General features: G+C 42.0%; 1 protein-coding gene and 1 pseudogene across 2 annotated transcripts in view; one reads left to right on the top strand and one right to left on the bottom strand.

Annotated features, from left to right (window-relative positions):
* Positions 1-1,346: 1,346 nt before the first annotated feature.
* On the top strand, positions 1,347-2,879 carry GPR101 (G protein-coupled receptor 101). Its single transcript, XM_025373587.1, has one exon. The coding sequence runs from the start codon at positions 1,347-1,349 to the stop codon at positions 2,877-2,879; it is 1,533 nt and encodes a 510-aa protein (XP_025229372.1).
* Positions 2,880-11,470: 8,591 nt separating this feature from the next.
* Positions 11,471-26,292, bottom strand: part of LOC112615287 — an 84,240-nt pseudogene continuing 69,418 nt past the window's right edge. The window contains exon 13 of the transcript XR_003117314.1: positions 11,471-11,677. The product of XR_003117314.1 is annotated as a transmembrane 9 superfamily member 2-like (transcript). The remainder of the gene's footprint in view (positions 11,678-26,292) is intronic.

Below are 26,292 nucleotides of genomic sequence, written 5' to 3'. Positions count from 1 at the left end.
TCCAAAGAGACAGAGATTCAGCCAGAGAAAAACCGAGGTGAGGGGCCGTGAGAAAAAGATGTAGAGAAATAGAGATGCGCACACACTCAAAGATATAAAGCAAGTGTTTAGCCAGAGTCCTGGGGTGACAGGAAAGTGAAGGACAGAGAAACCAACTAGAGAGTGCACGCACTAAAGAGATAGCTTGAGAGACAGGTGAGACAAGCAGTAGAGTGTTAGAGATCAATGGAGAGAGAGGCAGAGCAATGCAGAGAGAACTTAGGCAGGGAGAGACAGAAACCACACGGAGAGACACAGAGACAAGAGGGTCCGGGAAAGACAGAGCAAGCACACACGTGTCAGGGAGAGACAGAAGGACACACCTAGAGAATCAGAGGGAGACGCGGAAACAAGAGAGTTGGAGAGACACAGAGAGGGCAGAGACACAGAGAGCGACATTGAACAGGTGCGCTAGGGACCCACAAAGATGAACTGCTAGGGAAATAGAGAGAAATGGAGAGACAAGAGAGTATTAGGGAAAGACGGAGACATACACTAACTAGCCAGCGACACAGTAACAAGCAGAGACACAGAGAGACAGAACGGATCAGAAAGAGACTGAGGGAGAGACAAGGGCAAGGCTGTGAGAAAGATAGGGAGCGAGAGCGCGAGCCCTGCAGAGAAAGTGCGCTAGCAAAAGAGACACACACAGACAGACTGAGAGACAAACAGAGAGGAAGAGAGAAATGAGAGTAACAGAAAGGAAAGAGACAGCATGCACGTGCTATCGAGAGACGGAGAAACAGAGACAGACATGAGTGAGAGACAAAGATGAGAAAGAATCAGGAAACGGTGAGACACATACAGACACACACCCGGAGAGATACAGAAAAAAAGTGCGCTAGCGAGAGACACTGGAGAGAGACAGAAACTGACTATCGTAAACACACAGAAACAGAGAGCGCACGCGCATGCGCTAGCGCTAGCGCTAGGGACCAAAACTCCCGGGAGCCAGAGACAGCGTGAGAGACAAGCAGAGAAAGCGCGCGCACGCACGCGCCAGCAGGAGAAACAGATCAGAGGAAATCAGAGCCCTGGAGAGAGACAGGCAGACAGATCTGAAGAGTGCGGAAAGGAGCCATAGAAGCTGCCTATACTGGGGATGGGGCTGTGCGGGAACCCGGGATAGGGGGTCCTGCAGCGTCCTTGCTGGGCGCGGAGGCTTCTCCCCTTGACGGGTGACTAACTCTTCCTGCGTGTTTCTTTTGTCACCAGCATAGGCACTGAGTGCGGTCTGTGCACCCCTTTGCCACCCACCAGTGCCGGCGCTGAGCCTGCACCCTGTCTCACGCCCTCTGGCTGTTGCCATGACGTCCACCTGCACCAACAGCACGCGCGAGAGTAACAGCAGCCACACGTGCATGCCCCTCTCCAAAATGCCCATCAGCCTGGCTCACGGCATCATCCGCTCAACCGTGCTGGTTATCTTCCTCGCTGCCTCTTTCGTCGGCAACATAGTGCTGGCGCTAGTGTTGCAGCGCAAACCGCAGCTGCTGCAGGTGACCAACCGTTTTATCTTTAACCTCCTCGTCACCGACCTGCTGCAGGTTTCGCTCGTGGCACCCTGGGTGGTGGCCACCTCTGTGCCTCTCTTCTGGCCCCTCAACAGCCACTTCTGCACGGCCCTGGTTAGCCTCACCCACCTGTTCGCCTTCGCCAGTGTCAACACCATTGTCGTGGTGTCAGTGGATCGCTACTTGTCCATCATCCACCCTCTCTCCTACCCGTCCAAGATGACCCAGCGCCGTAGTTACTTGCTCCTCTATGGCACCTGGATTGTGGCCATCCTGCAGAGCACTCCTCCACTCTACGGCTGGGGCCAGGCTGCCTTTGATGAGCGCAATGCCCTCTGCTCCATGATCTGGGGGGCCAGCCCCAGCTACACTATTCTCAGCGTGGTGTCCTTCATCGTCATTCCACTGATTGTCATGATTGCCTGCTACTCCGTGGTGTTCGGTGCAGCCCGGAGGCAGCATGCTCTGCTGTACAATGTCAAGAGACACAGCTTGGAAGTGCGAGTCAAGGACTGTGTAGAGAATGAGGATGAAGAGGGAGCAGAGAAGGAGGAGTTCCAGGATGAGAGTGAGTTTCGCCGCCAGCATGAAGGTGAGGTCAAGGCCAAAGAGGGCAGAATGGAAGTCAAGGACGGCAGCCTGAAGGCCAAGGAAGGAAGCAAGGGGACCAGTGAGGGTAGTGCAGAGGCCAGGGACAGCGAGGAGGTCAGAGAGAGCAGCATGGTGGCCAGCGACGGCAGCGTGGAGGGTAAGGAAGGTGGCACCAAAGTTGAGAACAGCATGAAGGCAGACAAGGGTGGCACAGAGGTCAACCAGTGCAGCATTGACTTGGGTGAAGACGACATGGAGTTTGGTGAAGACGACATCAATTTCAGTGAGGGTGATGTCGAGGCAGTGAACATCCCGGAGAGCCTCCCACCCAGTCGTCGTAACAGCAACAGCGACCCTCCTCTGCCCAGGTGCTACCAGTGCAAAGCTGCTAAAGTGATCTTCATCATCATTTTCTCCTATGTGCTATCCCTGGGGCCCTACTGCTTTTTGGCAGTCTTGGCTGTGTGGGTGGATGTCGAAACCAAGGTACCCCAGTGGGTGATCACCATAATCATCTGGCTTTTCTTCCTGCAGTGCTGCATCCACCCCTACATCTATGGCTACATGCACAAGACCATTAAGAAGGAAATCCAGGATATGCTGAAGAAGTTCTTCTGCAAGGAAAAGCCCCCGAAAGAAGATAGCCACCCAGACCTGCCCGGAACCGAAGCTGGCACACTGGGTGGTACTGAGGGCAAGATTGTCCCTTCCTACGATTCTGCTGCTTTTCCTTGAAGTTAGTTCTAAGGCAAACCTTGAACTGTCCGTAACACGAGAAACAAGAGCAGATTTCTTTTCAATGGACCCACAATCCATTAATGCCAAACCATACCATTTCAGGCAAAGGTGTTGCACACACATGCTCTTCACCACGAGGTAGATAAATATATAGAAGAGGCAGGAACTGGGGTCTTTCCTTAAAAGGGTGGACTTGAGGATTCTGACTGAAATTTTCCCCCCAAAGATTATTAGGCTCTAAATTTCTTAAAGCAACAAGGGCTATCCATTTTGGACCTGTACTTGGTATTCTGTCTTTCCAGAGCTACAACATGCCAACTTTAGCTCTGAAGGAAAGGGAAGATAATGCTTGTGAACTTAAGGACTTTTCGGCCCTTGGGTTGGGAGCTCATGGGCCAGAGCTACAGCTTATGTTCAACTGAAAGAAAGGCAATGGACCAAATCATTCATGGAGCCCAAGAAACAGAACCTAATGGACTGATCAACATATGAGCCAAATTCTGAACTGAACAGCCCCACAGCTGGGTGCAAAGACTGTTATGCGAACTAAAACAAAGGGCCTCCTGCAGTTAGAATCTCAAGAAGGTTTCTAGATCCCGTAAAGGGATCCAGAAAGGTAGAAGGACATGTATGAAATGGGAAGCTAGTTCAAGGGAAAAGATCGAGAAATAACACACATTCGGGGGGCTAAACAGTTGACTTTTTTTTTTTTTTTATAAAATCTTGGGTTTATGCATGGGCTAGGACTAAGGTCATTAAGTGTAAATTGCCAATTGACACAAATATTTTCTTTCTCCTGTTTGAATAATAGTGGGGCAAAAATCATGCAACTATTTTACAACTTCCCTTATGTGACTGAATTGAGATGCTGGTAGGAATTCTTCAGATCTCTGCCAACCTTGTGTTTTCTTTTGGTTTGTTTTTGTCAAATAAGCCTTTTATATTCAAACAGTATTTATAGAAAAAAAGAAATTCAACTAAAAGTGGCCTAAATCCTACAAAATTCATAATGTCACTAAGGAACGATTTGTTCATCAGAAATATATTTTGTGTCCATGAGATCATAGACAATAATTGTGATCTCCACATGGGGAGCAAGGAAGGCAGAATGAACATTTTTCTTCCTTCAGGCACACCCATGTGTCCTTTCCACCTGTGGCTCTCTTTAAAGCTTTTAAGCTCTCTGTAGATGTGAGAGAGAAATATCAGAGAGTCAGAAATGACAAAGAGGATGGTTTCACAATACCTGGAAAACATCTAATCTATTCCAAACAGTCCTAAAATCAAAGCATTCAGGTCAGACATATCCTAATTAATGCTGTTGAAATAAATCACTTTGGGAAAACTTTAACAATATCTAAATTATCCCTAGGGTCAATTCACAGGAATATTTCTCAAATCCCAAACTGCAAAATAACTTTGGACAGGGATATACGTATATATTTCTGAGGGCATGGGCCGTATGTATGTGACCAAGTAACATGGAACCAAAAAAAAACAGTCAAGCTAGTGTTTTTGATCCTCCTAGAGAATGAGTTAAAGCAACTCTAAAGTCAACCAACTGTTCATGCAGAAATCCACTGTCAATATGGGTGGAGGGAGTGTTTGGTTGAAAATGGTTAATCAGGTAGTTGTATGATGTAAGATGACCATCTTCAGAGTTTAACCTCATTCTTGTGTGATTGTCATGCCTTTATTAGAACTCATTTCATTTAAATAAATGCCCAGCTCATTTATATTTTTTATCTCTTCCTCCTCACAGATTTCAACATGAACTTCTCAAGGGGGAGAGGTAAACAGCAGTGTATTTGGACTGTGAATAACTCCGCATGGGAATTTGGGATTGCCATGTTCAGAATTTAGGAAAGGAGAGGGAATAGAAACAAATAATATAGAGCTGACCCTTCAAATAAAAATACCATGATAACCTTATTAATTCCAACTCCATTAATTTGGAACTTGTAGTTATTCAGACAAGGCATGGGGGCTGAAGTTTACCCTTACACTATCATTTATTTTTCTACCAAAATGCATAAAGTGAATTAACAGTCATAAATTTGTTCTACCAATCTATCACCAAACTCTTGTGCTGACCTGTCCTTAAAGGATATCTGGGTGAAGAAATGGCCTATGTGATCAATCTTCCTATGGGGGAGGGGTAGTGCCTTGAGGTCTGTTCAAATGGTCAAAGGAATTCAAGGTAGCTATAGCTTATCCTTTGAGTAGAAATGCTTACTTGGGTAGGAAACAGGATTTCAAACATAAGTGTCTCCAAACATTGTGTTAAAACTGAACTTCTTGTTTTATTTTTAAAGTTCACCCCCTTCAAAGTGTATCAGAGAAAAGTGTTTGCCAAAATCCCAAATCAAAATGGAACCACAACCTGTACCAGTATGGTAAGTCCATTTAACAGCACACACAACATTCTCAAGGGCACCGAGATTCCCTGCTTTCCTTTTTGAAGTTCCTCTTTTCCGTATTTTAGTCGTTGTCCATTATTTTGGTAAACTGGATCCTCAAAAGTGAAGACCTTTTGAAAATACGAACCTGGAAAAGAGGACCTTTTCATTAAGAGTATTCTGCTTTGATGACATTTTCTTCTAAATGAACACTAAGGCCTATGGTTAGCTTGGAGATAGCAAGTACTTGAAATTTTTTGCTATTTTGAATAAAGCACTATCAACTTAATGAGGTTTTACTGCACATACTGTTTTGTCATTTGAAAATCTGAAAGCACACACAAAAAGTCATCATTAGCTTCACAGATCCTCATGTGCAATAGCTTTCCCTGAATGTTTTTAAAGGAGGTATTCTTTTGCCAAGGCCACTTCATATGTGCAGTAAAAAAAATCCCATTAAAGTACAGGGCCCAGACAAACCAGACTATGAAATGATGTGATTTTAAATTTAATGATTTTCCTTATTTACGAATAATAGAGCATCTAGTTTGCCAAGAAGTCGCAGGTGCTTTGACTAACACACCAATTTCCACAAGCTTGGGAAGGCAGTAATAAGGAGCAAGCCCTGGGCTTCCATGATTTCTATGATTCTAGGGTCCCTCTTCTCTGAGACACCACAAGTACCAGCTGCTTGGAAGGCCTCTGCACTTCCAGCTCCCTGCCTACTTCTTGCCATCAGCCCACTGCCTTCACCTGCCTCACTCCCTCTCCCTCTGCTGCACTGGCCCTTCAGGAATAGTCCATGCTTGAAGCTCTGCATGTTCACCTACTCCCCATCCATCCCTTCCCAACCCAGAGCTGACAGATTCACAGGGACCTGGGGGCCTATGGAAGCAGGGAAGGAGAGAAGTGAGCCATAGGAGTGACCAGCAATGAAAGGTATTTTTCTGTCTCCTACCCAACTCCACACCAATTTAGAGATGACGGGATACCTACTTCAAATTCAACAGGTAAGGAAAAGTGCCAGTTATTATTTAGTAGAAGGTAGGCGCCTCATTTTTTACCAAAAAAGCACCCGATATTACACATCAGTGGGGGAATAGTCAATCCTGTAGATACTGTCCAATTATTTCAGCAAAAATAAAACACTAAAAATCTTTTACCTACAAAATTATAAGATGCCTAACATTGCCTTATTTTATACATAATTAGTCAATTAAGCTAGGTAAAGTTACTTCAAAAAGATTTTTTCATACTACCTGAAGGATAATTTACATGATTAAACTAGGCTTACTTAGACTTTGCCAAAAAGCTTTTAAAAGTGTCTGAAATACATCATTTGGAAGAAAAAATAATAATACACATCATCTGGTAATTTGAACTCTCAAGATAAAACTCTCATGAGTTGTTGGGATAAAAAAATGAGTAACAATTTAAACTACTGGACTGTATTTTTCTCTCATAACCACCCTGCCCAATATTTTGAGAAGAAAAAAACAATAACGTGTTTTCCCCTCATAATGTCTCTTCTGTTGTAATCCTCTTTGAGGCAGACCTCATGCTGTCAGGAGAGGTTTCTCTAAGCAAAATGCCGTTTCCTTCTAGAGCAGACAAAAGATTACAGGAACAGTTGGCTGTTAGCCAGTGGCCAAGATAAGGAGAGAAAATCTGGCCAGTCAATGGCTTTTAACCCTCTCCCTCCTTATCTCTTTCTCTTACTTTCCGTGGGCTGGACTAGTGATCTCGGCCCTCAAAGCCCCTCTAAGCTAAGGTATGAGGAGACAGAAGCAATGAGCTGGAAACAGCAAATGTGATAGTCTAAAATCCAAAAAGAAGAGAAATCCTTGTCATAAATTCTTTCCAATTACTTAGCAATGATCTCTTCCTCTACGGCAAATGCTCAGCTTGCTTATAGCTGTCTTTTGCCATAAGCAACAAAACTGGCTAGAGGAAGAAACAGGGAAGCTAAAATCCACTGAAAGAGGAAGAAACAGGAAAGCTAAAATCCACTGAACCTGGCCACAGATTGCCAGGTCACTGACAAGTTCACTGCTCTTTGGTAAATAGAATAAGAATCCTCAAGGTAAATGAAGGTTGCTAATAGGTGTCAAGTGTTTCCATCATTGCCTCCCAAAGCCTCCATATCTCAGAGTACACACACCAAGGGAAAACCACAGTGACTTAGACACTCAGCAGGAGGTTTACTGTGTCTGAGGAATAATTACTCTATCTGTCTTGTTCTAAAATGTAGAGAAAAACAAGATTGGTTTTAGTTTGATGTTTCAAACGTAAGTGGATTTCCCCCCTCTTCATCTGTGCTACAACTTTGATGTTAAAAGTTTGGTATTTTCGTCTTGTTTTAGTGACGTAGTATTTTTTGTAGTAATCCTCCTAAATGTAAACTATAACTGTATATAAAATGTAAGTGTTCTTGGAGATACGGTGCTAGATATTAGATCGTATGTGTTTGTAGATAGTGTCGTCCTCAAAGGTAGTATGTACTTGTAAAGTTAGTTAATAAAATGCATGCCAAATTCTATGTGCGACCTACACTTTGGTCAGTTTCTGATGTAGAACATAGTACACTTGTTTTTTAAATTTAAAGTGTATACTATAGGATATGTAAAATGGCGCCAAGGTGGGGTGGCAGGAAGTGGTGCCTTTCATTCCTTAAATCCCTAATATGATATATGACAGGTGAGAACTTATTCTGGTACAATTGGTCATTAGTGTGAACTAATCATCTTGGCTGAAGTCCTTGCTGACAGTTTTTCACCACACGCTTGGCACTGGTATGCCTGTTTTCTATTCACTGAATATATAGAATGCAAACTCAAAGAAGACCATCCTTCTCCATTAAAAAGGAAGGACTCCAGGATAAGCAAGTAGAGTCCAGTCAGCAGGACGGAAAGAATACTGCACTCTGAAGACCCAACCAACACCTGACCGTGAACTGACAGGTTTTGTGCTTGGCAGATCCATAATGTGACCATCCGTGCCCTCCTAAAGCAGTAACAAAACCCAGAAAAAGGCTGCTCTGTTTTTCCCCCTTTGGTTGATTGTCTGAGAGACAAGATAGAGACAGCATGGATGGCTAGATAGAAAGGTAGTGGGACTCCTCTATGGGGTCACAGCTACGGTGTTTGATAGTTACAGTACTATATCAATGGAATTTGTGTCAGACAAGAAAGGAAAACTAAAAGATGATTTTGCTATATTTTCAGAATAAATATTACAACTAAAAAAACTATATATACCCTCATTAAATTGTTTCTAAAACTGCCTTTAATACCAAATTTTGTGGACTGCTTTGAAACTGAAAACGGAAAAATGTATTTAATCAATAAACAGTTGTCTTTAATATTTTAACGTTTGAATTTAAAAGTTTCATTTTTCTTTAAAAAAAAAAAAAAGAATTTGTAATTGAAAAGTGCCTTTTCAAAGGATTGTCAAACTACAGTCCTGGGGCCAAGTTCCCATTGGCACGACTTATCTTCAGGTGCACAAAAGAGGTAGGCTTTATCCTCCTCCCCTCAGCAAGAAGAGAACCCCACTCACACCCCAATCAAATTCATAAATCAACACTGTTACATGGGCCAGTAGTCCCAGAGACTCTGCCCAAGGCCAAGGTTTCACATATTGGTTGGCTTTAATTGGATCCTTTCTAAAATGGTTACAATGCCTTTTTTTTTTTCTTTTGCTGGAAAAGAATAACGGACTCCTGCTTGGGAAATGTGGAGAAATTGATGTTTGTGATTTAACTAAGTATTATTAAGTGATGTTTGTGTTTCTTAAATAGGTGCTGTTATTCTATCGTTGGTATATTCCTCTTAAATATTCTAAATAAAGTCAAATTTTATGTGTGTATCTGGTTTTTATGCCAAGATCCTTGAGGAAACAGTGAGGGAGACACATACCTTGGTCTCCATCCCTTCTCTTTTGCTTGAATGGAGGAGACAGGGGATGAACAACTAACTGCATTACAAAGTGGAATGAAATATATGGGCTCTAATATTTCATATTCCAGTATTCTAATATAAGGAATATGCAAGGGATGGAGGGGGTTCAGCAGGAAGGGCTTGCTGGAAGAGCATAAGCCTGGTCTTCTATGAATGGAAAGGATTTCAAAAGGAGGGAGGGGGTGGGCAGAGAGAAAATCTGGGGGCTCGATGGTTTGTGGGACTCTCAAATGCCCAACTTTATTCTGAAGACAATGAAGTCTAGGGGCGATGGATCGGAGGAGGACAGTGAGTAACCTTTGTCTTTAGGAAACAGTACTGCCTAGCACCCAGGTCACCGCCACTGGGCTCCAGCCCCTGCTGTCCTACCACTCTGGCCCAGGCCACTTCCCTCCACACAACTCAGTCCAGCCTGGCCTAGTTCCCACATACACCTTGGTTCAGCCCCAACTCACCAGGGTTTATGGAACAGGAGGGCAAGAGCACGTTCCCTCAAGCTCTCCTTTCAGAAAATGGTTATACCTCTGTTGCAACCATTACACGTGAAACTACTGTACACAGATGAGATAGGCAAATATGTCTAAAACCTAAGAGCCCCTAGTTCCTATCGAGTTGAAGTGTTTGACCTACTAGTAGCTCCTCTTCTGATACTCTCATTGGTAGCAGAGCAAGGAACTGCATGCTTCCTGCCTCCAAAGTGGTATTGGTGGGCCCACACTGGGAGGCTCAGGGAGCTATTCAGCCCCATTGCAATCAAAGTAAAGTGTTCTTCTCCATTTTTCACTCCAAAATCAAGCTAAATGCTGACTTACTATTTCAAGATGTTCAAAGATGGCTGCCATGAGACCTGCAGGTGACTGCCTTCACTTTAATCTGTGAACGCCATCTAGGCAATGACATTTTCCTGCTGCAGAAATAAATGTGCCTTTCTAGCAAACTACTACCATCAATGCAAATAAGTGGGCTTGGGAGCTCAGATAAAACAATTAAGCAGGCAAGCTGGTGGGAAAAGAGGTCCCTGAAGCTCAGTATACCACTACTTAGTTCAGAGTATTTAGAGGAGAATAGAATTGGCTCCAATGGGCCTCATAACAGCAGTTTCTCCTGTCAAGCAGGGCTAAAGGCTCAGCCCTAGGTTATGAGACTGAATAGGAGAGGGTTTAGAGGAGGTGAAAATTCCACTGTCGAGAAACCTTCTGTAGCCTTCTGTAGCCATTCCCTGCCCCACCAGGCTGCTCTAGGCCCCAGGCCCATTTGCCACCAGTCATAGCCCTGACCCTTCCAATACAGACACATTACTGGCTAGTGAATTATTTTCTTCTTCCATGAGGTAACTAGTAAACTCCTTCTCCTCCTTTCACTCTCTTTCAGAATGCAACTCTCTGACCCTGTCCCTCCTCATTCCAATCTCCCATCCAGGGGCAACATAAACTCTTTGATCCCTGCACAAACAAACAAGTACTCCTCAGCTTAAGGATGGCTTTGAGAATAGCCTTTAATTGAAGGGTATATGTAGACATTTTTCAAACATTTTCCTAAATGAGACCCATATTTATCAATACAATTTGATGTAGAAAATGTGTGATTTTCATGGCTGCTCCCCCAAAACTACAAGCTAGAAGAATATTTGCAATATAAATTCCCAGCATTTTAGGAGATGTGATACCTGACTATTGTTTAGGCAAAGCAAATAAACCCAAGAAAATTGACTCCAAAGATTTATTATTTAAACACAACTAAGTCAAACTTGAACATTCTCAGCCCCCCAAGGAATGGCAAATAGAAATAGACAACTAACAACTAGAAATGTGCAGATTTCACTGAGGAATAAGAGCATTATCTGGCATTTCATAAACTCTATGTGCTAAACCAATATGCATTTTTAAATGATCACTCACATACGAAGGTGTAATACAGTTTGTATAATCAACTCCCATCAGAAAAATACGCATTTTACCTAAAATTTATTTGACAATAGTTCTGATGGAATTAGATGCTCTGAACAATATGAAGGAGAAAAAGGAAAAGAAAGAAAACTTCATCTGAAAAACCAGTGTGGTACTCAACTTTAATTTTTTTAAAGAAATGTGCCTCCCTTGCTCTAATTGCTTTAATTTAAATCTTTTTATTGTAGCTTTTCAGGAAAATATCATGTAGAATAAATCTGTTTCCCAACCTGTTTTCTTCCACACAATCAGTATTTTGTGTCATACAAACTGAGGCCAAACAATGAGATTTTACATTTACATATATATGCTTAAAATTATGTAATTAGAAGCACACACATATATATCTCAATTGATGTTCATATAGATATACAGTTATTCAAGGGCAAGGGAGATGTGCTTGGAACCCTTTGGGGAAATACTTTACTCCACCTTCAGCACACTGTAGATTTTAGCAATTAACCAGAAACAGGAAAAAAATCCAACTGTCCCTGAAACAAAATGAAAAAGATCTTTGTTAGCCAGACATCATAGCAAATGAAGGTAGCTTTCTCAAAAACACAAAGCATGTCAGTTTTGAGGTGGGCTACTGATTCTCCAACTCTCAAGATTCGTACATTTATCAAGTAAAAACCAACAGGCTCTCTTGCTGAGCAAACAGGATGAGCAACAGGGCCAGAGGCCGTCACCTGCAAACAGGTGTGAGAATCCATCTGATTGAATTCTGCAGGTCTCTAACCAAAGCAAGAAAACAAAATTAGTAGCTTAACTTCTCCATTTCAAAAAGAATAAAAGAGGTCCAAGCCTATTTCTGATACAAAAAACTTCTTATAACTTGCTTCAATTTAGAAAACGTAAATAACCATTATCACTACAGATAGACAAAGGGGGTAATAATCTTATGTATTTGCATATTCAGAGCATACATTAGTTTTATAAATCAAAGTTTTGTATCATTAAACTTTAAAAACTTTATTAAACTTTTTTTTGGAGACAGTCTTACTCCGTCGCCCAGGCTGGAGTGCAGTGGTGTAATCTCAGCTCACTGAAACCTCCACCTCCAGGGTTCAAGCGATTCTCCTTGCCTCAGCCTCCTGAGTAGCTGAGATTACAAGAGGCTGCCACCATGCCCAGCTAATTTTTGTATTTTTTGTAGAGATGGGGTTTTGCCATGTTGGTCAGACTGTCTCAAACTCCTGACCTCAAGTGATCTGCCTGCCTCGGCCTCCTCAAGTGCTGGGATTACAGGCATAGGCCACTGTGCCTGGCCTTAAGCTTTATTTAAACTCTAAAACCATCTTGGAGTCAGGTGTACTGGCACGTGCCTGTGGTCCCAGCTGAGGAGGCTGCGACAGGAGATCACTTGAGCCCACGAATTCAAATGCAGCCTGGGCAACACAGCGAGCCCCGTCTCAATAAACAAATGAATAAAGAAATAAATGAGAAAAAACATCTCATTTGGAAGGATTTATCCTAAAGAAACGGCCCCATATTCAAAAAAAATTACATGCAAAATGGTGATCATAATACTATGATTTATAATATTGAAAATTAAAAACAAACCAAATGCCCCCCCAAATAGGCAATTAGCTAAATTATGTCCCAAGTGCTCAATGAAATAATACAAAAATGACCAATGTAAAGACTATATAGCAGCATGAGGCAATCTTTATAATATGGTGTCAGGTGATAAAAGGCCTTAAATGATTCCCGGGTATCATACCAGTGTGAACATAATATAAGCATAAATATGTGGACCAGATAGAGCAGAGCATAGATAAAAGAAGGCACCTTTATATTTCAGGATGATATAATTATGAGCAAATTTTTCTTTAATACATGATTTCATTGATGTTTATATCATTAAAAACAATTTTCAGATGATATTATGGTTCAACGACTTAAAGAAAATTCCAGATTCTACAGTCTAATGGTGCACCCCAGGACAATTCATCTAGGAAAACATCTTACTCAATAACAAGATTGCAGAAAGTTTTAGGCAGCGGTTGGTACCTTTTTCCTCGCCAGATTCCAAACTTAGGTTAACTTTCCATCCAATATATCATCATACCACTTCCTTCTACTCTTCAATGCTCATCAGGAATCAGTATGGTATAGTGATTAAGACCATGGGCATAGAGCAACACAGATCTACTCTGTTGGTTTATTAGATGTCTGATCTTGGGCAAGTAACAATCTTGCCAAGCCTCAGTTTTCTCAGCTGGAAAATGGGGATGATAATACCTATTCTTACTCTAAGCTTCCTTCTCTGAATCCAACATCAAAGGTTCAGGAGATGGCAGGTGTATAGCTAATACATGTCTCAGAATCTAAAACATCTCTGATTTTGATTTGCTGCCTATTTTCCCCATAAACCATTGATATGTTTATGAATTCTCAACTTTTTGATGCTTGACATAAAATACACAATTGTCTCCTACCTAAAACACAAAAATCTATCAACTCTCACACTATTTTGGTAGTCAGCTGAGCTACAGAATCTGGACTTTGGAGTCAAGCAGACATTAGCTATGTGATGTAGAACAAGCTACCTACCTCCTCTGTTTCTCAAATGTGAAAAGGAATTACACCCTCACGCAACTAAGGCTTTTCCTGAGAGAAAAAGGACAAGGTATATTAGAGTGCCTGTCAGAGTAGGCACTCAAGAAAAGTTAGCTATTATTGATGTTCTGATTTGGGGCTTGAAATTTATGATCACATGGAGTTTATCTGATTAGTGTGATCATTCTCAACATTGGCCGCACGTTGAAATTACCTGGGGAGATTTAAATACTACCACCTAGGTGACACCCCCAGAGATTCTGATTTAATTGATCTGGGATGCAGCCTGAGAGTCAAGATTTCAAAAAGCTCCCCTCTCAGCTAGTCTGCCCCTCCCTCCCTCCCTTCCTTCCTTCCTTCCTTCCATCTTCCACTGAACCAAAGGGCCACTGAACCTCACAAGTTAAAAGCAACTTAAAGGATCTGGAGAAATTAATTTTTTTTCTACAGCTGAATTGCTTGTATCACAATTTAAGAGTAGAAAACAGGAGATGAAACAAAAATGGGGAGAATTATCATCCTGATATCTTTGCTTACTTTTGTTTCAGGTCAGAGAAAGCACTAAACCAATATTAAAAATGTCCTAGCTTCTTTCTTTCTTTTCTTTCTTCTTCCCTCCCTCCCTCCCTCCTTCCTTCCTTCCTTCCTTCCTTCCTTCCTTCCTTCCTTTCTTTCTCTTTCTCTCTTTCTCTCTCTCTTTCTTTTCTTTCTTTCTAGACAGAATCTCCCTCTTTCGCCAGGCTGGAGTGCAGTGGCATGATCTCAGCTCACTGCAACCTCCGCCTCCTGGGTTCAAGTAATTCTCCTACCTCAGCCTCCTGAGTAGCTGGGACTACAGACGCGTGCCACCACACCTGGCTAATTTTTGTGTTTTTAGTAGAGACGGGGTTTCACCATGTTGGCCAGGATGGTCTCGATCTCCCAACTTCATGATCCACCTGCCTTGACCTCCCAAAGTTCTGGGATTACAGGCGTGAGCCACCGCACCCAGCCACCCTAGCTTCTTTCTAAGCTTCAGAACCTTTTATAATGATACATAACCAAAAGACAATCCAACCACAGGATCTTGAATGAGACAGTCCAAGAAAAGCAGAGAAACCCATTTTTCCCCTTTCCCTTCCCTAATTGCAATTCTATAATGAAAAGGATTCTGTCTGATCCTGGGATAGGTATCCAATGTATGTTTCTTCTAAGGGTTTCCCAATGTGATCATATAACTACACTTAAAAAAGAAAAAGAAATTAGTTAAATAAAACATTTTGAAAGTCTACTACTTTCTATTCAACATAAACAAATCTTTTGGTGGGGATGTGGTGGTGCAGACCTGTAGTCCTAGCTACTAGGGAGGCTGAGGCCAGCCCGGGCAATGTAGTGAGATCTCATCTCAAAAAAAATTCTCTAAAGAGTCTTTCCACAGCCACTGTGGAGACTACATTCCAAGAACTTGCAGCAGTGAATAAGACATACAGGAAAAAGATTGTCCATAAAGCTGGAATTTCAGCCATTGTGCAAAATAATAAAGGGAAAGCTTACTTGGGGATAAGGGTCCTGGGGGCCTTAACTCCCGTTAGCCACATTTGATTTTGTGTTCACTAAGCACTTTCTCTGGGCCTGGCACTTGCCAGGTAGTGTGAGGGATAGAAAAGGGGTTCTTGTAGAAAATAATCTCAGTTGGTGGCTGTGCTACACATCACTATTGATGTAGAGGTCAAAGTCGGAGACCTGGAAATCACCCTTAACTCCTCCCTCTTTTGCACCCACATATTGTCAGTTACCAAGTCCTGCAAATTGCAACTCCTTAATAGCCTTTGAATCCCTCTCCTCCATATCCCTCTGTCTATCTCCACAGCCATGGGATATTAAGCCATTCCCTCTTCATCTCTCACTTAATCAACTGTTTGTTGACTTCTCTCCCTACCTCCAGTCTTCCTCTCAAATCCATTCTCTACTCTGTCAGTGTGATTGTGATATTTCCAAGCCACAAGATTTGATTGTCATGCCCTTAAAAACCTGGCCAGGCATGGTGGCGCAAGCCTGTAATCCTAGCACTTGGGGAGGCCAAGGCGGGCGAATCATCTGAGGTCAGGAGTTCGAGACCAGTCTGGCCAATATGGTGAAACCTTGTCTCTACTAAAAATACAAAAAAAAAAAAAAAAAAGCTGGGCATGGTGGGGGGGCGCCTATAATCCCAGCTACTTGGGAGACTGAGGCAGGAGAATCACTTGAGCCCGGGAGGCAGAGGCTGCAGTGAGCCGAGATCATGCCACTGCACTCCAGCCTGGATGACAGAGCCAGACTCTCTCAAAAAAAAAATACTTCCCCATAGCAAAAGTACTTAAGCTCTGGAGTGTATTAGGAACTGATTAAGCCATTAGAAATACAGATCAACAGGGATTCTGACCCAGAGGCTCTTGGATGGTCCCTGGACATCAGATTTGTTGGTTTTAGTTAATGTTAAATAATTGCTGCAAGTAAATTTGATGCACATCCAAGCTTTATCTGGCAAAAATTCCAACTCCTGGCCAGGTGTCATGACTCCTGCCTATAATCCCAGTGCTTTATGAAGCTGAGGTGGGAGGATTAATTGATGCCAGAAGTTTGAGACCAGCCTAAGCAACATAGCAAGATCCTGTCTCTACAAAAAAAAAAAATAATAATAATTAATTAATTAATTAATTAGCTGGGCATGGTGGTACATGCCTGTAGTCCTAGCTACTCTGGAGACTGAGATGGGAGGATCACTTGAGCCCAGGAGTTCAAGGTTACAGTGAGCTCTGATGGCACCCCTGCACTCAAGCCTGGGTGACACAGTGAGACCCTATCTCTAAAAAATAAAATAAATAATTACAACTCCTTAGTGTTGGCACACAAGGTCCCCCAGAGTCAGGTCATGACCTACTCCTTCAGGCCTTGTTCCTGCCAGTTTACACCTTAAATTTTAAACTCCAGCAACCCCAAGTTATCTAGAGACATCTGTATGCCATGCCTTGCTCAGTTGTCAACTTTACTTTCTACTTTTAAGATTCAGTCTTCCCTCAAAACATAAGACACATCTCTATCATTTTATACGGAAAAGTCTTTCCCTCTTTCCCTCTCCCCAAGTGAGCTAAGTGCTCTCCTCTGTGCTTTCACAAAACCCTGGGCTTCACTGTATCAGGCTCTGTGCCGCCATGCATGGAGATGATCCATTTAGGGGTCTTCTCTCTTAAGACTATAGCCTTGAGGCTAGGGATTAAGTCTTAATCTTATGCCCCCAGTGCTTAGCATAGTGTTGGGCACATTGTAGGTGGACAACGCATATTTGTTAAACTGACCTACTTAAATTAACTGCTTAGCAATGTAAGCTCCATGAGGATCAGGATTTTTATCCCTTTATAGTTTTGCTCACCACTAAAATCCCAGCCCCTACAGCCGAGCCTGGCACACAGTTGACATTCAATATGTATTTACTAAATGAATGAATGGTGGGATTTTGGAGAAGGCATCATAGGGAAGAGTCCTATAAAGCTGGGTTCAAACACATTTGAGGATGGGAGACAGCTCTTCCAGAGAGGAATAAAGTTCCCATAAAGGCTTAAAAAAACACTCAAAGCCCTGGCAGTTTTAAGGAACAGTAAGAACCATGACAGAGAGATTGGAGCATTAAAAGTGTAAGATAGAGAATTAAGGGAGCATTAAAGAGGGCATATATGCCTCTACTCCTAGGCACTTGGGAGGCTGCAGTGGGAGGATTATCTGAACCCAGGAGTTCGAGGCTGCAGTGAGCTATAATAGCACCACTGCATTCCAGCCTGGGTGACAGAGTGAGATCCTGTCTCTAATTTTTTTTTTTTTTTTGAGAGAAATCTCGCTCTTGTCCCCCAGGTTTGAGTGCAATGGCTTGATCTCGACTCACTGCAACCTCCGCCTCCTGGGTTCAAACGATTCTCCTGCCTCTGCCTCCCAAGTAGCTGGGATTAAGGCTCCTGCCATCACACCCGGCTGATTTTTGTATTTTTTAGTAGAGACAGGGTTTCACCATGTTGGCCAGGATGGTCTCGAACTCCTGACCTCAGGTGATCTGCCTCGGCCTCCCAAAGTGCTGGGATTACAGGCATGAGCCACCGTGCCCAGCTTAATTTTTTTTTAATAGAAGAAAAGACTGCAAGAGTAGATAAGGGGCCAGATATTGCATGCCAAGTTAAGAAGTTTGGATTTGACCATGTGGGCAACTGGGAGCCAGTGAAGATACATAAGCCATAGAATAAGACAATCAAATTTTTATTTCATGAAGATGATGAAGATGATAATAATAATTAGCTTTTACTAAATTATTATATGCCCGTCTCTGAGTTACAGGCTTCACATGTGTGATGACATTCAGTTGTGCTTTTCTGAGGCAAGTACTATTATTTTCCCCATTCCACAAGGAAATGGAGGCTCAAAGAGGTGAAGTGACTTGCCTTACAATACACAGTCAATAAATAGCACAGATAGGAGTCAAAGCCTATTCTGCCCTTGACTGTTCTAGGAAAGATATCAATATGGGACGAGGTGACCAGAAACCACTTTGTGCAGAAAGACCTCAAAAAACAAGCAGCAATTAGACAGGAAAAGGTAGAGAGACCAACCCAGGCATGAGATGCCAGAGGATGTAAAATGCATAACACAAGAATGCCAGAGAATGCAGCTTCTGATTACCTCTGGGGGAATAGAACGCCTCTTTAAGAGGAGACTTTTTGTTGAAACTTTTTAGTATGATACTCAAAATTCGAAGAATACTGACCACCACAAGGCCCATAGTTAGTCTATAGCTACTTGCACTGAGTAAAAGAATAGGACCCAGAGGTTTTCTGTATCCTTGAGAATAGGGACGACTGTGTCCTGTTCTCCTACAGAACCTACCGCTTTCTTTGGTCCATAAGTGTAAACTGAGATCAAAATAAGCTGGAATTGAAGATGTAATGGCATTATTCCAGAGGTTACACTAGCCTTGACTCCCTGTATCCCAGAATTATGTAGTAAAACAGAAAGGATGCGTTTTTTAAAGAAGGGCTGAAGGGTCATAGGAAAGACCAGAGATATTCTATTGTCATCCTATATTCCTGAGGGTGATATTGTATTGCTTTACATGCACGAGTCTTAGTTCCCCCAGTTAAGAGCAGTCCACTTGGTCAAATAGAGGACTACAGAGCAGATTTTGAAGGCACCCGTTAGTTGTTGGTTTGGCTCTAGCTCGAGAAAGTGCGTCTTTCTTGAGGAGGACATAGAGAGTTGTACTTTGAAAGAATGAGCTTTGAGATCAGACCAACCTGGGTTTGAATGAATCATGGCTCTACCACTTACTGGCTGAGTGGCCGTGAACAAGTCCATCTCTCTGGGCTACAGTTGCCTTATCCATGCAATGGGAATAAGGTGACCTACAGCTCATGGCAATTGTGAAAATTAAGGGAGATAAATGTGTGCAAATAGTTGGTACATAATCAACTCAATAAAAATAGTATTATATCTTAATGTTTCCATATTCTCAATTAATATGTTACCAAGCCCAAAGAAGACACTTAATAAATACTTACTTGTTGGTTAACAATCAGCATTAATATATTTTTATCTCTTTTTGATCTTTCGGCCTTTAAAACTGAAAATTTTAATAAGGTAGAGCTAGCAACAACTTGGTATAATAAAACACAAAATGGCCATTATAGCTAACATTTGTGTGTTAAGATAATTGGACATTTCCTTCAGTATACTATATTTCATCTTGCTCTGTGTGAAAACATGAAATCTTCACTTTAATTTAGTGATAAAATATTATACAGTAGACCGTCTCAAAATATACTGAACTTCATTAGCTTCTTTTAATGAATAAAAATATATTCAAAGCACAGACAGTGAGAAAGCCAACAGAAAAGCACTCTTCATTTGGCTAATACTTCTTCTGGGTCTTAAAAGCTCTTTGTAACACACTGGCTTCAATCACCACCCAGTGATTGGTGATGCAGAGTCTCAGACTCCAAACATAATCTCTCAAAATGATCAAAAATATATTCTGAAAATAGCATTAACTCCCAAGTAAATGTAAGGTTCAAAAATAGTTCACTCTAGACCAGGATTTCTTGACAGCAGCACTATTGACGTTTTAGGCCAGATAATTCTTTGTTGTGGAAGCTGTCCGGCACACTGTGGCATATTTGGTGTCCCTGACGTCTATTCACTAGATGTCATTAGTATCCTCCCAGTCATGACAATCAAAAATGTCTCTATACACTGCTAAATGTTTCCTGGGGGAGTGGGCAAATTGCCCCGGTTGAGAACCACTGCTCTAGAATAAGAGACTGTAGCTAAATACAAACATTTTTAACTACTTCCGTAAAATATAGATACTTGTATAAAATATTTAATTTACTACCCAATGGCAATGGCAGCCAAATTTTTTTTTTTTTGAGACAGAGTCTCGCTCTGTCACCCAGGCTGCAGTGCAGTGGCACAGTCTCAGCTCACTGCAACCTCTGTCTCCCAGGTTCAAGCGATTCTCTGTCTCAGCCTCCCAAGTAGCTGGGACTACAGGTGTGTGCCACCACACCCAGCTAATTTTTATATTTTTAGTAGAGACAGGGTTTTGCCATGCTGGCCAGGCTAGTCTTGAACTCCTGGCCTCAAGTCTTGAACACCTTGGCCTCTCAAAGTGCTGGGATTACAGGCATGAGCCACCACACCCAGCCCAAAGTTGATAATTAACTACAAATTCCATTATTATAGTACTAGACAGCTTTTAGGCTTTAAGACAAGGAAATCCAAGTGTTAGATCTTATTTGATTATTTTGATCTTAAGTCCATTACATCAAAATAGAAATACATTATTTTAATTCACTTTCTTAAGATTTTAACTCATTTGTTGATATCTAAAACAAAATCCTGAATCAAATAAAAAATCACTAACTATCCTCCAATCCAAGCACTTTGGGAGGCTGAGAAGGGCAGATCACCTGAGGTCAGGAGTTCAAGACCAGCCTGGCCAACATGGTGAAATCCCACCTCTTCTAAAAATACAAAAAATAGCCAGGCATGGTGGTGGGCGCCTGTAATTCCAGCTACTCTGGAGGCCAAGGCAGGAGAATCACTTGAACCTGGGAGGCACAGGTTGCAGTGAGCTGAGATTGTACCACTGCACTCCATCCTGGGTGACAGAGTGAGACTCCGTCAAAAGAAAGAAAGGAAAGAAAGGAAGAAGGAAAGACAGAAAGACAGGAAGGAAGGAAGGAAGGAAGGAAGGAAGGAAGGAAGGAAGGAAGGGAGAGAGAAANAGGAAGGAAGGAAGGAAGGAAGGAAGGAAGGAAGGAAGGAAGGAAGGAAGGAAGGAAGGAAGGAAGGAAGGAAGGAAGGAAGGAAACTAATTAGGATTTGGGGCAAGTCATCCAATCTTAATTGAAATTCATTTGCATTTATCTATAAAAATATAAAATTTTATTCCTGGTACTCTTTCTTGGTATGTTGTGGTTTATCCTCCCTATTCCTGTCCCTTGAGTCATATTTCGACTTTTCTTTACACATCTGTAAGTGTGCTACTAAATAAAAATTGGGTAGAGTAACACCAGCCAGAATACATATCACTTCCTTTTGCTCCAAAACTGAGAGGAAGAAAACAATGGGGTGCCATTTTAGACACTCTGCATGAACAAAAAGGAAAACTGCTTTTTCTTTGTTTCTTTTTAAAAATAATACCCAATGCCAGGCAAGGCCACGGCAGAAAGGCATTTTAAAAACCATAAAAATATTCATGTTTTTTTGACCCTGTCATCCCACTTCACAAACTATCTTGAGGAAATAATCCAAAATGGGGGAAAAAACAAGTTCAATAGTAAAGAAACAGTTCAGCAAAGTAATCTGCCCAATCGATTAAGTAGTCATAAATATGATAAATATGAAGGGTATATTGCAACATGGAAAAGTACTTAGTATATAAACAAAGTGTCTTCCTACAGTAACAATACTCAATATTGAAAGGTGACAGATATCAATAGTACAGTGCAGTGGCTCACGCCTGTAATCCCAGCACTTTGGGAGGCCAAGGCGGGCAGATCACCTGACGTCAGGAGTTCAAGACCAGGCTGACCAAAATGGTGAAACCCTGTCTCTACTAAACATATGAAAATTAGCTGGGCGTGGTGGCGGGTGCCTGTAATCCCGGCTGCTCGGGAGGCTGAGGCAGGAGACACACTTGAACCCGGGAGGCAGAGGTTGCAGTGAGCCAAGATCACACCACTGCACTCCAGCCTGGGCGACAGAGCGAGATTCTGTCTCAAAAAAAAAAAAAAAAAAAGAAAGAAAGAAAAGTGACAGCTATAAAGTCCTGTACTTCTGCTGTGATGCTATGGATGAATTCAAGCACTAAAGGGGAATGTGGTGACCACAAGGAAGAGCTTCGAATGAATGCACAATTATTCTAAATAAGTTTGAATCAATAAGCATGAATAAGTGTGAAGCTCCTCAGCATGTTTTAAATGAGTAAGTATTGCTAATTTTTAAATTGTCATTTTGTTAAAAAATCATTTTCAGAAATGTTTGTCCACAGGAAGAAAGGGTAATCACAAATTAATAATTGTACTTTTGTGTACATCTATATTCTCAAGGCTAGGTATTTAATTAAGGACTTCTTCCTCACAAGTGAAACAACATGAAAATAGGTAATAAGCCTTGCTTCCTGCTATGAACCTCAACATATAATGATAAAACATAAAGAAATGCCATTTAAGAGTCTGTAAGAAGACAGCTTCTTAAAGGACAGTTCTAGAGAACAGATGTCAAAATCACAGTTCTTTATTTTGTGTGTGTGATACGAACAGTACCCAGAATTTACTTTGGAGGTTTCTCACACCCACGATTTAATTTTAAAACTGATATGCAAACATGATCCCATGATGGTATCTCCTCTCTTCCATACGCTATGAAGTCAAGAAGAATATGGGCTTAGCTCTCTGAAGGACACAAAATAGGCATACAGTGTAGTCCTTGCTCTCAAGGAGATGCCAATCTAGTTGGGGAGACTGCTAAAAAAGTCAGGAGACAAGCTTGAACTTAGTAGTTTAGCTTTCAGAGACTTAGAAAACACACTGAATAACAAGCAAGACCACATTATGGAAGCTCCCAACACCAAGGTGAGCTTAGACCTTGACGGAGGAGGAAGTATGATGCTATTACAATTTTTGAATAGGGAAAATGGCATTATCGCCCTGTTTATTTTGTTTTATTTTATTTTCATTTTATTTTTGAGGCAGCGTCTTGCTCTGTCACCCAGGCTGGAGTTGCAGTGGCACTATCTTGGCTCACTACACCCTTGATCTCCTGGGCTCAAGTGATCCAACCACTTCCTGAGTAGCTGGGACCACAGGCACACACCACCATTCCTGGTTATGTCTTTTAAAATATTTTTTGTAGAGACAAGATTTCATCATGTTGCCCAAGCTGGTTTTGAACTCCTGGGCTTAAGTGATCTGCCTGCCTTGGCCTCCCAAAGTGCTGGGGCTATAGACATGAGCCACTGTGCCCGGCCTATTACACTGTTTAAACCCTTCAACTTCCCACCACTCCCGCAATAAAACAAAGTCCTTAATATCATTTACAAGATCCTCATAAGATCTGACTGTTCCTTTCCTTTCCTTCCTGCCTGCCTGCTTCCCTCCCACCCTCCCTCCCTCCCTCTTTCTTTCCTCTTCTCTTCTCCTCTCTTTTCTTCTCTTCTCTTCTTCTTTGAGACAGGGTCTCACTCTGTCACCCAGGCTGGAGTGCAGCGGTTCAATGATCATGGCTCACTGCTGCCTCAACCTCCCTGGTCTCAGGTGATCCTCCCAAACTCAGTGTCCCAAGCAGCTGGATTACAGGCATGTGCCACCACACCCAGCTAATTTTTTGTAGAGATGGGGTCTCACCATGTTGCCCAGACTGGTCTCAAACTCCTGGGTGCAAGGGATCCTCACCTTGGCCTCCCAAACTGCTGGGATTATAGGCATAAGCCACTGCATCCGTCCTATTCCATACCTTTCTAACTTCATTATTGCCACCTAGCACCACCCTCCCTCCCTTGCCATGCTGGACTTTCTTTGAAGATGTCAAACTGCTTCCCACTCAGGACTTTCAAACATGCTGCCACCTCTGCTTGGAACACTTGACCATCCACCTCTTGCTCAACATCACTTATTTCACAAAGCTCACCAAACGCGTAATTTTTCTTTAATATGTCTCCCTTCCACTAGAATAGAAGGGTCCATAAAAACAGGGAACCTTATCTGTCTTCTTTACCACTGTGTTCCCAGCACTTAGCACAGTGTCCAGCACAGTGCAAGCATTCTGTAAATATGAGTTGACCTGTTAAAAGTAATCTTGGGGCCAGACGCGGTGGCTCATACCTGTAATCCCAGCACTTTGGGAGGCTGAGGTGGGTGGATCACGAGGTCAGGGAATCAAGACTATCCTGGCCAACATGGTGAAACCCCGTCTCTACTAAAAATACAAAAATTAGTTGGGTGTGGTGGTGTGCACCTGTAGTCCCAGCTACTGAGGAGGCTGACACAGGAGAATCGCTTGAACCCAGGAGGCGGAGGTTGCAGTGAGCCGAGATCACGCCACTGCACTCCAGCCTGGATGACAGAGCACGATTCCGTCTCAAAAAAAAAAAAAAAAAAAAAAGTAACCTTGGACTGAATTGCACTATTTCTTTCTTTTTTTTTTTTTTTTAAATTATCCTTTAAGTTCTGGGATACATGTGCAGGTTTGCTACATAGGTATACATGTGCCATGGTGGTTTGCTGCACCCATCAACCCATCATCTACATTAGGTATTTCTCCTAATGCTATCCCTCCCCTTGCCCCCCACCCCACAACAGGCCCCAGTGTGTGATGTTCCCCTTCCTGTGCCCATACGTTCTCATTGTTCAACTCCCACTTATGAGTGAGAACATGCGGTGTTTGATTTTCTGTTCCTGTGTTAGTTTGCTGAGAATAATGGCTCCCAGCTTCATCCATGTACCTGCAAAGGATATTAATTCATCCTCTTTTATGGTTGCATAGTATTCCGTGGTATATATGTGCCCCATCCTCTTTATCCAGTCTAACATTGATTGGCATTTGGATTGGTTCCAAGTCTTTGCTACTGAGAATAGTGCTGCAATTAACATATGTGTGCATGTGTCTTTATAGTAGAATGATTTATAATCCTTTGGCTATATACCCAGTAACGGGATTGCTGGGTCAAATGGTATTTCTGGTTCTAGATCTTTGAGGAATTGTCACATTGTCTTCCACAATGGTTGAACTAATTTACACTCCACCAATGGTGTAAAGCATTCCTATTTCTCCACATCCTCTCCAGTATCTGTTGTTTCCTGACTTTTTAATGATCACCATTCTAACTGGTGTGAGATTGTACCTCATTGTGGTTTTGATTTGCATTTCTCCAATAACTAGTGATGATGAGCTTTTTTCATATGTTTGTTGGCTGCATAAATGTCTTCTCTTGAAAAGTGTCTGTTCATATACTTCACCTACATTTTGATGGGGTTGTTTTTCTTCTTGTAAATTTGTTTAAGTTTCTTGTAGATTCTGGATATTAGACCTTTGTCAGATGGATTGGTTGCAAAAATTTTCTCCCATTCTGTAGGTTGCCTGTTCATTCTGATGACAGTTTCTTTTGCTGTGCAGAAGCTCTTTAGTTTAATTAGATCCCATTTGTCAATTTTGGCTTTTGTTGCAATTGCATTTAGTGTTTTATCATGAAGTCTTTGCCCATGCCTATGTCCTGAATGGTATTGCCTAGGTTTTCTTCTAAGGTTTTTATGGTTTTAGGTCTTACATTTAAATCTTATACCATCTTGAGTTAATTTTTGTATAGGGTGTAAAGAGGGGTCCAGTTTCAGTTTTCTACATATGGCTAGCCAGTTTTTCCAACACTATTTATTAAATAGGGAATCCTTTCCCCGTTGCTTGTTTTTGTCAGGTTTGTCAAAGATCAGATGGTTGTAGATGTGTGGTGTTATTTCTGAGGCCTCCGTTCTGTTCCATTGGTCTATATGTCCGGTTTAGTACCAGTACCATGCTGTTTTGGTTACCGCAGCCTTGTAGTATAGTTTGAAGTCAGGTAGTGTGATGCCTCCAGCTTTGTTCCTTTTGCTTAGGATTGTCTTGGTTATACGGGCTCATTTTTGGTTCCATATGAAATTTAAAGTAATTTTTTCTAATTCTGTGAAGAAAGTCAATGGTAGCTTGATGATAGGAATAGCACTGAATCTATAAACTACTTTGGGCTGTATGGCCATTTTCACAATATTGATTCTTCCTATCTATAAGCATGGAATGTTCTTCCATTTGTTGGTGTCTTCTCTTATTTCCTTGAGCAGTGGTTTCTAGTTCTCCTTGAAAAGGTCCTTCACATCCCTTGTAGGTTGTATTCCTAGGTATTTTATTCTCTTTGTAGTAGTTGTGAATGGGAGTTCACTCATGATTTGGCTCTCTGTTTGTCTATTAGTGGTGTATATGAATGCTTGTGATTTTCGCACATTGATTTTGTATCCTG

The sequence above is a fragment of the Theropithecus gelada genome, chromosome X (genome assembly GCF_003255815.1).
Source record: "Theropithecus gelada isolate Dixy chromosome X, Tgel_1.0, whole genome shotgun sequence".
Classification (NCBI taxonomy): Eukaryota; Metazoa; Chordata; class Mammalia; order Primates; family Cercopithecidae; genus Theropithecus; species Theropithecus gelada.
Note: the sequence above shows the minus strand (reverse complement) of the source record. Positions and strands in the feature narration are given on the sequence as shown.

What these genes read in the sequence shown, in the direction of transcription:
- GPR101 (XM_025373587.1), top strand. Translation starts at nt 1,347, where the DNA reads ATGACGTCCACCTGCACCAACAGCACGCGCGAGAGTAACAGCAGCCAC.